Source organism: Balaenoptera borealis (assembly GCF_965194805.1).
Source record: "Balaenoptera borealis genome assembly, chromosome: 16".
Classification (NCBI taxonomy): domain Eukaryota; kingdom Metazoa; phylum Chordata; class Mammalia; order Artiodactyla; family Balaenopteridae; genus Balaenoptera; species Balaenoptera borealis.
The window spans coordinates 47,363,636-47,377,818 of NC_138872.1; the positions used below are offsets into that span (position 1 = coordinate 47,363,636).

The following is a 14,183-nucleotide window of genomic DNA, read 5'->3' on the forward strand; positions in this document are numbered from 1 at the left end:
GGGAGGGGGAAGGGTAAGCTGGGACAAAGTGAGAGAGTGGCATGGACATATATACACTACCAAACGTAAAATAGATAGCTAGTGGGAAGCGGTCGCATAGCACAGGGAGATCAGCTCGGTGCTTTGTGACCACCTAGAGGGGTGGGATAGGGAGGGTGGGAGGGAGGGAGATGCAAGAGGGAAGAGATATGGGGACATATGTATATGTATAACTGATTCACTTTGTTATAAAGCGGAAACTAACACACCATTGTAAAACAATTATACTCCAATAAAGATGTTAAAAAAAAAAAAGAGAACAGAATGAACATAACTATGGCACACCCATATGCAGCCACCAAACAAAATGAGGAAAAAAAAAAAATAGATGTGTGGAGTTGCATGAAAAGCACTGTCAAACAGGAACAGATGCTTAACTTTCCCTAGGTTATGTTTGTATGGGCAAGTGTTATTAATATAAATATTTCAGGAATTACATGAATTGCCTAGAAATTTGTCAATGTCCTTGCAGTCCGTATGTCCCAGTACTGCTTTGCCTGATATTAAACAAGGACAACATAATGTTACCAATATGCCAGTTATTATTTTAAAATGTAGTATGCCACAGAAACAACCAAGTTTCCTTGTCAACTGAGTAATTTTTAAATGAACTCTCATAAGGTCTTCAGCCACAGCCATTTAAGTCTTTTGTCATCCACAAATAGTTATTGCTTTATTCTGATGCTTTCCTGAAAGCTCTTGCAATCAGCTACAAGCCAGAAAGTTTGTCTTCAACAAAAGGAACTGTCTGTGACTAGGTCCATGTTGTCATTTTCTTAGACAGTTTTACTCACACTTCAATTCACATCGCGTTTATTTTTTTCACGTAAGATTATATCGTACCCATTTCCCTTCACTGTCTGTAAACTTTTTAAAGGCTACTGCAGGGCTTCCCTGGTGGTGCAGTGGTTGGGAGTCTGCCTGCCAATGCAGGGGACACGGGTTCGAGCCCTGGTCCAGGAGGATCCCACATGCGGAGCGACTGGGCTCGTGAGCCACAACTACTGAGCCTGCGCGTCTGGAGCCCGTGCTCCGCAATGGGAGAGGCCGCAATGGTGAGAGGCTCACGCACCACGATGAAGAGTGGCCCCCGCTTGCCACAACTAGAGAAAGCCCTCGCACAGAAACGAAGACCCAACACAGCCAAAAATAAATAAATAAATTTAAAGGCTACTGCATAGCTGTCCAGTGAATACTCACAAGTTTAGCCATCCCTCTCTTAAGGGAGATTTGGGGTTTTTTAATTTGTCTGTTTACTTGGATATTTTCTGTTCGTTCATTTTTAGTATTATGATTAAGCTTAGGGAAAAGTCTTGAACGTGTATCTTTTTATAGATTTAGGATTATTTCCTCAGACTTGCTACAGTTGAGGTCAAAGAATATGAGCACTTAATGGATTCTGGTAACCATTTCTGGACTGTATTCCAGAAATACAACCTTCATAGCTGTCAGAAACCGAGGACTAGTTGCCAAGCTTCTTGCCTAGAACCGAGCATCTTAATTACAACACATATTTATAACTTAGTAGGCAACAGCGGGGAGAAAAACATCTTGGGTTTTAACGTGCATTTCAGTTTTATGGAAGCTGAATATTTTCTCACACTTATTATGAATAATTTTTTGTATAGTTAGTTTTGGGATTTACTTATGTTTCTCTTTTCTCTAAAAATATTTTATGTAGACTGAAATCAGCACTCAATAAAAAAAGACAAGTCTTTTTCCACACGGAGTTGGAGACATAATATATAAAGAGCTGAAATAACTCCCTAGGCCCAAGATGGAGCCACTCCTGCCCAGGGTGGGGATGGGGGCGTGCCAGGTCAGCAAACCAAAACTTGGGTCACTTTCGTGTCCTCGTAAATGCAACACGACCAGAAATGCAGTCGATCCTTCAGTCAATCCCCAACCACCAACCCAACCCTGGACCTTCTCACCCCAAACAAGGGTGACTGCAGGACCCCAGCCAATCAGGTATTTTCTCTTTCTTGTTCTTTATTCTTTATCCTATAAAAGCTTCCTGCTTTCTCGCCCATTTTGCAGTTCTCTGAAAAGAGACTGTCTACTTCATGAAGTGTTAAATAAAGTTTGTGTATATCACCTAAATTGTCCTCTTTAATCATTTTAAGAGTATATATATACTGTTATATACATATGTGTTTGTGTGTGTATGTATATATACAAACATACACACTGGAGATACATACCTATGTAGATCCACAACTGTACACTAATCATTTTTTAACCTTCGTATACTAAATGATGCTTTTCTAGAAATATCTAATTTCCTAAAGTTGATTCAAAAGAAATAGAAAATCTGAATATGTGAGTAACCTTGAAGGGAAATGGAACATCGTCAAACATGAACCTGAAGTCGGAACCAGCGTCCAAGGTGACTGTCCCCGGTCTTCCACTGAGTGAGCCCACGTGCTCCTGGAAGTCTGAAAACACCCAAAGCCAGAGCACTACGCAGTGGAGAAAAGGCTTGCGACCCCGTAATGAAATTAACCGGCTTCACGCTGGGCTTAGAATTAATATGTTTTCCCTTGTTGCCACGTGCAAAGACTGATTTTTAGCAATTGCCTCTTCAGTTGCTTCGCTTGCTTGGATTAAATTTGCTCCGTGATATTTTAAGAGTCGTCAAAACCCCTGTGTAAACAGACACAGAACTCACAGTGACCCCAGTGCAATGGGTGCAGCCCGCCAACAGCCAATTTAATCAAGGGGAAATTCAGAGTATTCATCGCAAGCAATTGATTTTCAAGAGAAAAGTCAGCAGGATCAAACAGCCTGTTGGGATGAAAACCCTCTGAATCACCCTTACCACCGTATTTTCTAGCAACTAACTCCTGACTCCATATAGTGTAAGAGCCAAATTACTATAATTATCCTGCAACACAAGTGCCATATCAACATTATTTTAAACATGGATTTTTTGCATAATCTTTCATTATTATCATTCAGTCTCCCATTTGGAAATATAAAACAACAACAAAGTGCGATCTACCCCCAAAAGAAGAAAGGTCACCAGAGAGAACAAATAAAAGGGCTATTTACATGTAAATGTACTAAGAGAGGTGTGTTTTACAGTCAAATACACTCTTGAAATTCATTAAATGCCTTCTCCCCTGCTTCATAAATATGGGCAAAAGACACATCGCCTACTGAGAAAATAATCCCAGTACATAACGATCATAACGAATATAAATAACGCCACTTTTCTTTCAAAGACCTCCAGGTCCTATATACAAATGCATTTGTATTTCGACCACTGAGAACCGAATCTGCTTGGTGGCGATCGCAGCAGAATCATCACTTCACCAGTGGCTCCCAGTCATCCTGCGCTCTGCGTAATAACGGAGTCTTCAGAGGGTATCCTCATGCGTTGCTGCTGTTTTTAAAGATTTCAAAAGGGCTTGGAAACCAGTATCTGAATGAAGGTGGAAAATCAGCACTAGGTTTTATTAAATAATCAAAAGGCCTCCGGGGCAATGACCCTGACAAGACTGGTTGCAAGTCTGGATGGCCTTCTTCCTGGTATGTTACCAGCCCAGGGGTTCCACCCAGGGAACCCATGCAAGAGTTTATAATGTGGATGAAGTAAAAATTCGTATTCTAAGGCAAGTCATGGAAAATTTAAACATAAACATTTTTCTCTGCCCCTTGTTCTCCTCTCTCCCCCTGTGCTGTGTATCTGCGTTGTGTATCGACATTATGCATGGACCAGACCTCCCCACTGGCGGAAGTACCTGCTCAACCATAAACAGCAACATTCTCCCCGCACCCACAAGACAGCTCCTTAAAAGGTAACATTCCTGGGCTTCCCTGGTGGCACAGTGGTTGAGAATCTGCCTGCTAATGCAGGGGACACGGGTTCGAGCCCTGGTCTGGGAAGATCCCACATGCCGCGGAGCAACTAGGCCCGTGAGCCACAACTACTGAGCCTGCGCGTCTGGAGCCTGTGCTCCGCAACAAGAGAGGCTGCGAGAGTGAGAGGCCCACACACCGCGACGAAGAGTGGCCCCCACTTGCCGCAACTAGAGAAAGCCCTCGCACAGAAACGAAGACCCAACACAGCCATAAATAAATAAATAAATAAAAATTTTAAAAAAAAGGTAACATTCCTTCTTGACCTTGTAAGTGATCACAATGACCCACCACTTTGTACAAACTATCTACATCATTTAATGTACAGCCCTCTGTCTCAAAAACCTATGTAACTGTGCTTTGACCTCTAAGGGGTAAAACAGTTCTCAGAGCTTTCTGAGAGGTTGTTCCTGGGTTATAATCCTCAATTTGGCTCCAATAAAATTTCCCGTTTCTTTCTTAGATTGACTGATTAATTTTTCGTCGACACCACCAACCTTGGAGATAATCATGTCAGCCTGGGCATAAGTCTGGAATTACTCATTTGTTTTGTCAACATCTTTAACAAAGCCTTAGAACTCACATAGTTACTTCTAGAAAACCAAAGTTGGCAAGAGTGGCTAAAGTTTTAGAAGAACGCAATTTTGTTACCTTCATATACTAAAAAGACATTCGGTGGTTAAAAAAAAAAAGATGAAATTTAAATTGTGACAAATATGAGTCAGTATATCAGGCTTTCATGAACATTAAGTAGAAGGGACCTTGTTGCCATGATCGGCATTATTACCATACAGCCTTGACCACAGGGCTCCAGAGAACCGCTGACACTGGATTCTAGGTGTTACACGTTGAATCGTGTCCCCACAAAACTCGTGTTTAACTCCTAACCCCTGATACCTCAGAATGTGACTATATTTGGAGAAAGGGCCTTTAAAGAGATAAAGTAATATGAGGTCAGATGGCTGGGCCCTTAAGCCAATGTGACTGGTGTCCTTATAAGAAGAGGAGGTTAGGACACAGACAGGAACAAAAGGGAAAACCATGTGAAGACACAAGGAAAAGAATCTACAAGCCATGGAGAGAGACCTCAGAAGAAACCAACCCTGCTGACACCTTGATCTCAGATTTCTATATTTCCAAAGCTGTGAGAAAATGAATTTCTGTTGTTTAAGCGCCATGGTCTGTGGTAGTCTGCTAAAACAGCCCGAGCAAACATATACAGAGTCCTAGTGGGTCACTAGTTCAATAAATACAGAACGTACCAGGTGGTAAATACATGGTCTGAGACACAGAATGCAAACCTCTTGGCAGAAATACTGCTATGCTCTGTAGATGAATGTTTCATCCACATTTGGAATCCAAGTTAAAAGAAGAATAAACTAAAACAGAAAGCCACCCAGGCATATACAATCTAACCTTAGGAAGAGAGGCTAGAAGACCTGGGCTATCACCATCCGATAAATCAGACTAGGTTTAGCCATTGTTTCTTAGCCCTGCCATCTTTGTTCCAGACATTTTCTCGCCCTGCAGAGGAGAGACCCTGAGGTAAGAAGCAAGTGTAAGTTCCATGAAAGAAATTTAAACAAGACACAAAGAAACATTTCCTGACAGCAAGAGTGATTTTCTTTCATTTAAAAGGCAACATTGCCATGTTTTTGGATGGAGATGTTATGAAAATTATATTTCAAAGGGCCTTTTAACTGTAGAGTAAGGGACTTGCCTGGTGGCGCAGTGGTTAAGAATCCACCTGCCAATGCAGGGGACATGGGTTCGAGCCCTGGTCCGGGAAGATCCCACATGCCACAGAGCAACAAAACCCGTGCGCCACAACTACTGAGCCTGCGCTCTAGAGCCCACGAGCCACCACTACTGAGCCCGTGCACCTAGAGCCTGCACTCTGCAACAAGAGAAGTCACCGCAATGAGAAGCCCTCGCACTGCAACAAAGAGTAGCCCCCACTCGTCGCAACTAGAGAAAGCCCACGTGCAGCAACAAAGACCCAAGCAGCCAAGAATAAATAAATAAATAAATTTTAAAAAATAATAAAATAAAATAAAGGTAGAGTAAGCAGCACTTTTCCTGGGTGGGTTGGTTATAAGGGGCTGCCTTGGATATTCTTCGGGACACCCACGATTCTGTTGTATGAAATTGTATTTCTCCCTGCCAAGGGCACGTCGAGGTCACAGAGACTCTGTGTGGTGGGCCCTGTGTGCGTACTGAGATTCACCTTTCAGGGCTCTTTCAAAACCGAGACTCCCACTCCCCAGGTCACACCAGCCAACGTGACAAACAAAAGTTTTGTCTTCCACTTGTTTTCAGTTTTTTAATTTTAACTGGTAAATGTTTCGATGCCAATACAGCTGTGGAAATGCAGGCTGTGCCCTATTTTGCCTTCTGCGTCATCAAGAAAATTGCCAGCTCATTCTGGTTCCAAAGTCTTTATTGTGATGATGCAGTCAACAAAAGACAGCCTGATTTGCAGTCCCTGGGCAGGGCCAGTGGTGGAGCCAACTGGAAAAAAAAATATTGTCTTGAGCCATTGTATTGTCGCTGAAGGAAAATATTCATAAACTGCCAGCACACGGTCGCCGCTGCGTGTTCACTAAGCTTTCAGACTCTTGCCATTTGAGGGATCTTAGATTTCATTTAGTACAATCTCCTACACAAGCAGAAAGCCCTTTCCTGAGCAGCTATGACTCTTTATGAATTCTTCCAGTATTTGGGGAACTTGCTACTTCTAAACTAGGTACTCCACTTAATAAAAAATAAACTTTTACTAGATTTTCCTTATACTGGGACAAAATCTGCATCCTTATGAGGCAGGAGATAGATGGGCCCCAGGTTGAGCAGCTGGAGTTTGTCCCCTGTGGACAGATACTCCAAGATGAGGAGAAAGAGAAGAGCTGAGTCCTGCCCAGATAAGAGATAAAAGACCACATATTCCTCATTCTCGAGGTCAAGGAGACCTCTCCGACTACACATGCACAGAAAGGCTCCTTGGAGGTCAAAAGGGGAGTGATATCAACCTACCCATAGTCCTCTCCACTAGAATCCATCTTGACTAAGAGATGCGCACGCACACATGGGAGAACCCTGAGATAAACCAAATATGGACTCAGAACCAGGCAAAGCAAGATGATTGGCCAAAGGAAACCCAGAAGAAATGCCCCATGTAAGTGATTTAAACTACCACCCTCTGTCTCAGTCCGCCCGTGTGCCTATTCACACGTACTCTCTTTCCTCCTAATAAACACTTTGTTTTACTACTTTCTGACTGCGTGGGAATTCATTTCTGCAAAGCCGAAGGGGCAGGGCCTTGTCACTGGATATTGGTCTACTGGCTAGGATTCAGCGCTCTCACTGCTGTGGCCCAACCTTGATTCCCAGTCAGGGAACTGAAATCCTGCTTCAAGCCGCTGCAGGCCGAGGCCACCCAAGATCACTTTGACTTTGTTCACATTGGTTCCAGTTTAGTCCCAAGGTTTAATAGATAAAAACCCAAATGTACAAGTGTGTGTAATAATTTGTATATGAAGAATAGGTGACTAAAAAAATGGGATCATGTAAAAATTATTCAAGTAAAATGCAAAGTGAATGTGTATGGTTACACTTTTTAGATCCAATGGAAACTTCTGATATGGCTGAAATGATGAGATAGCAAGTCAATCACAATGTGTGCAGTAGCTAAAGAAGGGGGACCACTGTGTGAGCTCAGGAATGTCAAGCCATGACATTGTTATTCTGCTTGGAAGGGTGGAGGTTCATGTGAAATTGCAAGTCTCACGGCTTGTGGGAAAAGAGCAGACCTTGAGTCCAGGATTTGAGAACAAGAGTTCATTTGGGAGGTGACTCCAGGAAGCACAGTAGGGAAGTGAGGAAGAGAGAATGGGAAAGGAAGGCAGCTAACAAAACACATGTCATCACACGGATCACTAGCTGGAGGTGATACTGGAGGAACGTTGAGAAACAGCAAAAAACTTGTGTCTCAGAGCTATCCCACCCAAGGGGTGAGGGAGCTGGGGTATTTATACCCCGACTCCTGTCAGTTGTGTGTAAATAAATGTTTTCACAGCTGGTGGGAAAAGACTAGACCAGCAGTGCCTTGGGGTGTGTTCTCTCAGAGGTACAGTCTGTCAAGGATTCAAGCACAACTGTTTACCTGGGAGTTGGTGGAGAAAGTAGCAGTAGGGGTGCAGGGACAAGAAATAGGGAAGCAGAGGCTGCTCCTGGGGTGTCAATGTCCTGGCACTTCCAGCCTGCCTCTGGAGCAGGGCAGAGTGGCCTCACACAGTTCTGGCAAATCCCACAGACACAGAGGTGGATATTCCAGAAGATGGAAGTTGTCCAAAGCACTCACGTGCACGCACATATACATAGACGTCACCTAGAACTCCTAAAAGTGATAACTCATTAAATAACTCATTGAAATGAAAAAATTGATCATGTATTTGTGTAGCAGACCCACCATTGGAGTTTTCAATCACAGCCATCCTAGATAAGAAGTCACCTTGCCAAGCTGAAGCCTCATTTGGGTTCTGGGTCAGCCCCTGTTGAGCTGTAACACCTTTTGGGAGTGTGGGCAGGTGTCACCTTTCCTAGCTCTCCTACATCAAGTTATGAGGATAAAATGAGATGATATACATGAAAATCCTTTGAAAAGTTAAAAGCATAAACAAAATTGAAGGCATAGGGCATAATGGTGTGTGCCCATTGAAACAAGCATTTTAGTTCACATTTTAGAGAAATTATATTTCCTTTAACTTGAGACTTTCATCAGAAAAGAAAATGGACAGCAGATCATAGGACATTTCAGATTTTCTCTGGAGCCTCATTCTTTGCTGCTGTTGATGGGAAGATCGCAGCAAAATGTGCTGATGACTCTTTTCTTAGATATAATGAGCTGCTGACGATTTGAGAATCCATCCCTGAGTTATTTGGAAGTCTACAATAGTGCTCCCTAGTGACAACTTCATAATCATCTTTGCATCAGTGAACATAAACCTGGATTTTCAAAAATAAACAAGGCACACAAAATAACAAGAGAAGTTTTCCTATCTCCTTTACTTACCATCCTGTTCTAGATCAACTAATTTTAAGTAAAAATATTAAAGATGGTAGAGAGAAGTAGGACTTCTTTCAGCTTCCATATCTCTGGGGCTTTTTGCTAGACAGAGGTACTAGATAGATTATGTGTGTTTTGAAGTCCAGGGTTCAGCCTAAATTTTGAATTTTGTTCCTGCCCATAAAGTTTCTAAGATAGGAACTTCCGAGTCATTCTATGTAACCTCAGAGCCACTCAGAAACACACTGGAAAGGACTATATCTTTTCAATTTATTTTTAATAATGACAACAGTCACAGGCAGAGGAAAAACGACTTCAATTTTTTCAGAACTTACTCTGTGTTTGGCACAGAGCTAAGGACATCATGTAGATTCTAACGTTTAATCTTCCCAACAACTCTCTGGGTTCGATACTATTTTTATCTCCATCTTAGACATGAGAAAACTGAGCCATAAAACTTACTTAATGCTGCCTTCGAGAAGAATTTATATTGTATTGATACATTCGAAAGTGACAATGATAACTTTTTGTTCAGGACTGTCTCATGCTGAAAAGTCCTTCAGAACTCTCCTGCGTCTCTGCTGAGAAGCAAGGGCAAGCCAGCCTTCACCATTAGACAATAAAGACCTCAAAGCTCTCTTTCGGGAAGAGCGCCGTCATCAGTACAAAAGGGAACCACCTCTCCAGCTTCAGCTCTGCAAGCTCTTTGTAACGACTGTGAACATTCAGACGAGCTGCCTGCACTTGGTTTCCCGTCCAGTGGATAAGATCTGCCAAACCCACACCTGCCGTTGTTCAGATCAACAAGTCCTCTGCTTGTCAATCATGCCCCCAACATGCTCCTCTTCCTGTTTTTTTGAACAGTCTTGGTATAATCTCTCAGACACAAGAAAGTAGAGCAATTCAAAACGCCCCGATTTTAACCTGGCAAGACTCAACTAGGTGAAAGGCCAACCACAAAGTGATAATAATGACCACTCGAAATGATGGTCCATGCTGACTGAGCGCTAACTTTGCCCAAGACACTGAATAAAGCCCTGGATGTGAGTGGTCTCGGCGAGACCCCACGTGGGAGGTATTACTACTATTCTTATTCTATGAATGAGGAAACCCAGGTTTGGAGAAGTGAATTTACACACTCTCCTTGCATCTGCTTGATTTAAGAACCGAAACACTTAACCTCAAAGATACTCATGGATGCAGGAAAACCTCATTAAATTAAAATACCAAAGTTTGAGATGACCTAGTTTCACTTGGTGAAAATCCTAATACAGACATTATTTTAGAATCAGTGCAAGTATTGACTACTTGCAATAGACCTGTATTACATAATAATTTGTTGAAGACATAAACACAGAAGCTCTAACTGCTGGGATTAAAACTTAAAGGCATATATGAAAAAGAATATATATGTATATATATACACATATATGTATAACTGAATCACTTTGCTGTACACCTGAAACTAACACAACATTGTAAATCAACTATATATTTCAATTTTAAAGAAATTTTAAAAAGACAAAAACTTAATATGATTTCTCGAGTTCTTTTTTTTTTTTTTTTTTTTAGAAATTGGTTAGGTATCAAGGGGAGGTAGAAAGGAACTTGATTAGATACCAAGGGTGGGGGAATTCTTTTTTTTTTTTAGACACCAATTGTACTTGAACATTTGTTATTTTATTTTATTTTTAATTAATTAATTTGCTTTTGGCTGTGTTGGGTCTTCGTTTCTGTGCGAGGGCTTTCTCTAGTTGCGGCAAGCGGGGGCCACTCTTCATCGCGGTGCGCGGGCCTCTCACTATCGCGGCCTCTCTTTTTGCGGAGCACAGGCTCCAGACGCGCAGGCCCAGTAGTTGTGGCTCACGGGCCTAGTTGCTCCGCGGCATGTGGGATCTTCCCAGACCAGGGCTCGAACCCGTGTCCCCTGCATTAGCAGGCAGACTCTCAACCACTGCGCCACCAGGGAAGCCCAATTTCTCGAGTTCTTGACTTGAAAAATTCACTCATCATATTCAGGTTTTGTGTTGTACGTGTGTGTCTGAGTAAAATCCTGAAATGCTATCAATTATTTCCCCACAGCTTACCTCTAACAATGAACATCTGAAGGTAGATGTTCTGAATTCAGGAAAGCTGCAGTGGCAAGGCCGCAGTGCACCCCTGACTCCCTGTGCTCACAGATACATGCACAAGGATGAGAGGACCAGGAACTACTCCTGAAAGGGGACTGGAGACAGAGCTATAGTAGGTGCCACCTAGTTCCAGCACGTAGCCAAGAGCACAGCACAGCATGTAAAGCTTGAATTCCTGACACGCTCCTGTGATGGCCACTGTACCTGAACTTCCTTGAACGCTTAGCTCTTGGGGTGGCTCCAGGACGTCGTCGGGATGCGGGGTGCAGAGTCCGTGGAAGGGCCCCAAGTCAAAGCACTCATGCAGGAGCTGCATGTTCACTCTCGAGCACACGCTCATGAACCCGACAGCTACACCATCCACCTGAAATGTCCAAAACATCGCATGACTGTCCAACCTCAGGTGAATGCTCATCATGAAACTCCCAGGAGCCCCAGCCCATGGGCACCCGGAGATGTCTGAGGGAGGGAGCAGCCCTAGTGTCCAGAGCAATGCACGGCATACAGGACAGGCTCAAAAAACGATGCCGTGGACGACCACTGTGGGCAATCCCAGAGGTGGGTATATAACTTAGGGAGGCCACCAGGGTGTTCTTTAGGGAAAACTCTTTGGAACTTTGCCTAGACAATGCTCGTGCCTGCCCCATACCCTTTTATTTCCCCACTGCAAGCCCAGCCCTCCCATCCACTCTCCTCCCCTCCACCATGCGGTTCTCAGGAAGACTGGCCATTGTTCTAGTAGCCATCTGGTTGACCCCCGGTTCAGAGAAAATTCATGGTCGTTCACTCCTCATCAGGTAGGAACTCTTCGATTTTCTTAAACTCATTTATTTGTTTGATTGGATGGTCTCACGGGGAGGAGATGTGAGGAAGGAGGTTTGGTGGGAAGCTTTGAGTGAAATAAACTCATTGCACCTGTTCACCAGGTGTGTTTGACCTACAACTGCATCACCTCCCAGCATCCTACCTGATTCTGAACCTCTTGCAATGGCCCTCATCATTTTAGGCCTTTGATGAGGAACACATAAGTGGCAAGATGAGGGTGACAGTGTGACATAATAAGAAATATTTGGTCTTCATCCCTCACTCCTGGCACAAAGCTCCTAAAACACTTGTAATTTCCTGAGAGGAGCATCTTTTGTTTTTCATAATTAAGCCCCTTTCAATCACACCTGAGTTTACACTAAAGAGGTGACTTTCGGAGCATGGGAGCTAGTTACCAGAGGAATCAACCTTGTGATTAGAGGGTTGGAACTTTCAGCCCCGTCCCCTCGACCTCTGGGAAAGGGAAGGGGGCTGGAGATTGAGTTCAACCACCAGTGGCCAATGATTTAATCAGTCGTTAATGGAACCACCAGAGAAACCCCTAAATGATGGGGCTCGGGATCTTCGGGCTGGTGAACACACTGAGGTGCTGGGTGGCGGTGAGCCCAGAGAGGGCATGGAAGCTCCCCACCCCCTCCTCCCCACCTCCCCCCACTCACTTCTTCCATTTGGGCTGTTCCTGAATTGTATCCTTTACAATCAATCGATGGTGGCAAGTAAAGTGTTCTCCTGAGTTCTGGGAGCCTTTTCCAGCAGATTGTCACACCCAAGGAGGGGGTCATGGGAAACCCTGATTTATAGTCGGTCAGTTGAAAGTACAGGTGACAACCTGGGTCTTGTGACTGGCATCTGACAGGGGCAGGGGACAGTCTTGTGGGCCTGAGTCCTTAAACTGTAGGGCCTGTGCTAAGTCTGGGCAGTGTCAGAAGTGAATCAAACTGCAGGACACCTAGCTGGTGTCTAGGAAGCTGGAGAGTTGGCTGGTATGGGAAAAATGCAACACATTTGGGGTCATAAGTATTGCGAGTAGAGGAAACAACTTATCTTTTTGTGAGTAACTAGCTGAGCTAGTACCTATTACTGGTACTGAAATATTATAAATTAACAACGAATTTTAATTCTATCAAATTTTAATACCACATTGAGAGATGACTGTGATTGAAATTCTTTATTATGTTCCATCGGTAATTCTGTATTTCATTCTTCTCTGCAAGGAAAGCATTTAGAATTTTAAAAGAGGCGAGAGAGAATGCAGAGTTCTTAGGTTAACTAATCTTATTTGGTGGTAATTATTTTGCGATATGTACATAAATCAAAATGTTAGGTTGGACACCTTAAACTTATACAATGTTATGTGTCAATTATATCTCAATAAAACTGGGAAAAAAGGAAAATAAATAAATTTCACATAAATAATTCCTTTGATCATTATGTGACTTTTAAGCAAATTCTGGTGACTGATTTGACTCTGACAGCTCTTATAAGAAACCAGCATTTACTGGGCGGGTGCGATCCCACCAGAATTCAGACTTTATTTCTCTAGACAGCCATTCCATCCAGGAAGCAGAATGCAACAGGACTTCCCTCGTGGCGCAGTGGTTAAAAATCCACCTGCCAATGCAGGGGACATGGGTTCAATCCCTGGTCCGGGAAGATCCCACATGCCGCGAAGCAACTAAGCTTATGTGCCACAACTACTGAGCCTGCGCTCTAGAACCCGCGAGCGACAACTACTGAGCCTGTATGCCACAACTACTGAAGCCTGCGCGCCTAGAGCCTGTGTTCTGCAACAAGAGAAGCCACGACAATGAGAAGCCCGCGCACCACAACAAAGAGTAGCCCCCGCTCGTCGCAACTAGAGAAAGCCCACGTGCAGCAATGAAGACCCAACACAGCCAAAAATAAATAATAAATTTAAAAAAACAAACAAACTCAACAATCGTCAGCATTCCCTGTTCCTAAGAATGCAGCATCATTCCATAAGTGCCCAGTCAGAGAAAATGGTTAATACTTTAACTTCCTAAAGTAGAGAAAGAAGCTACAACACTCCTTTAAACAACAGAGAAAAAAATTAGGTATTAAACTGTTTGTTCTCAAATGTTCTCTTCTGGTTTAAAACCACTTGTTCTCAAAGATGTGTTTGAAAAGTAAAGACTCCCTGTACTTTCTCCCAAATACTGGAATACAAAAAGAATTTTTAAAAATTAATTTTTTCCATGCATATTCTTTTCTTTACATGCTCCCCAAAATACTAGCTGTAA

At 43.1% G+C, this 14,183-nt stretch overlaps 1 protein-coding gene across 2 annotated transcripts in view; it reads right to left on the reverse strand.

Annotated features, from left to right (window-relative positions):
* Positions 1-14,183, reverse strand: part of CFAP61 (cilia and flagella associated protein 61) — a 258,593-nt gene that overhangs the window by 206,019 nt on the left and 38,391 nt on the right. For both annotated transcript variants that reach the window (XM_082359538.1, XM_082359537.1), the window contains exon 8: positions 11,302-11,461. In XM_082359538.1, coding sequence (XP_082215664.1) covers positions 11,302-11,461 — 160 coding nt within the window. The remainder of the gene's footprint in view (positions 1-11,301; positions 11,462-14,183) is intronic.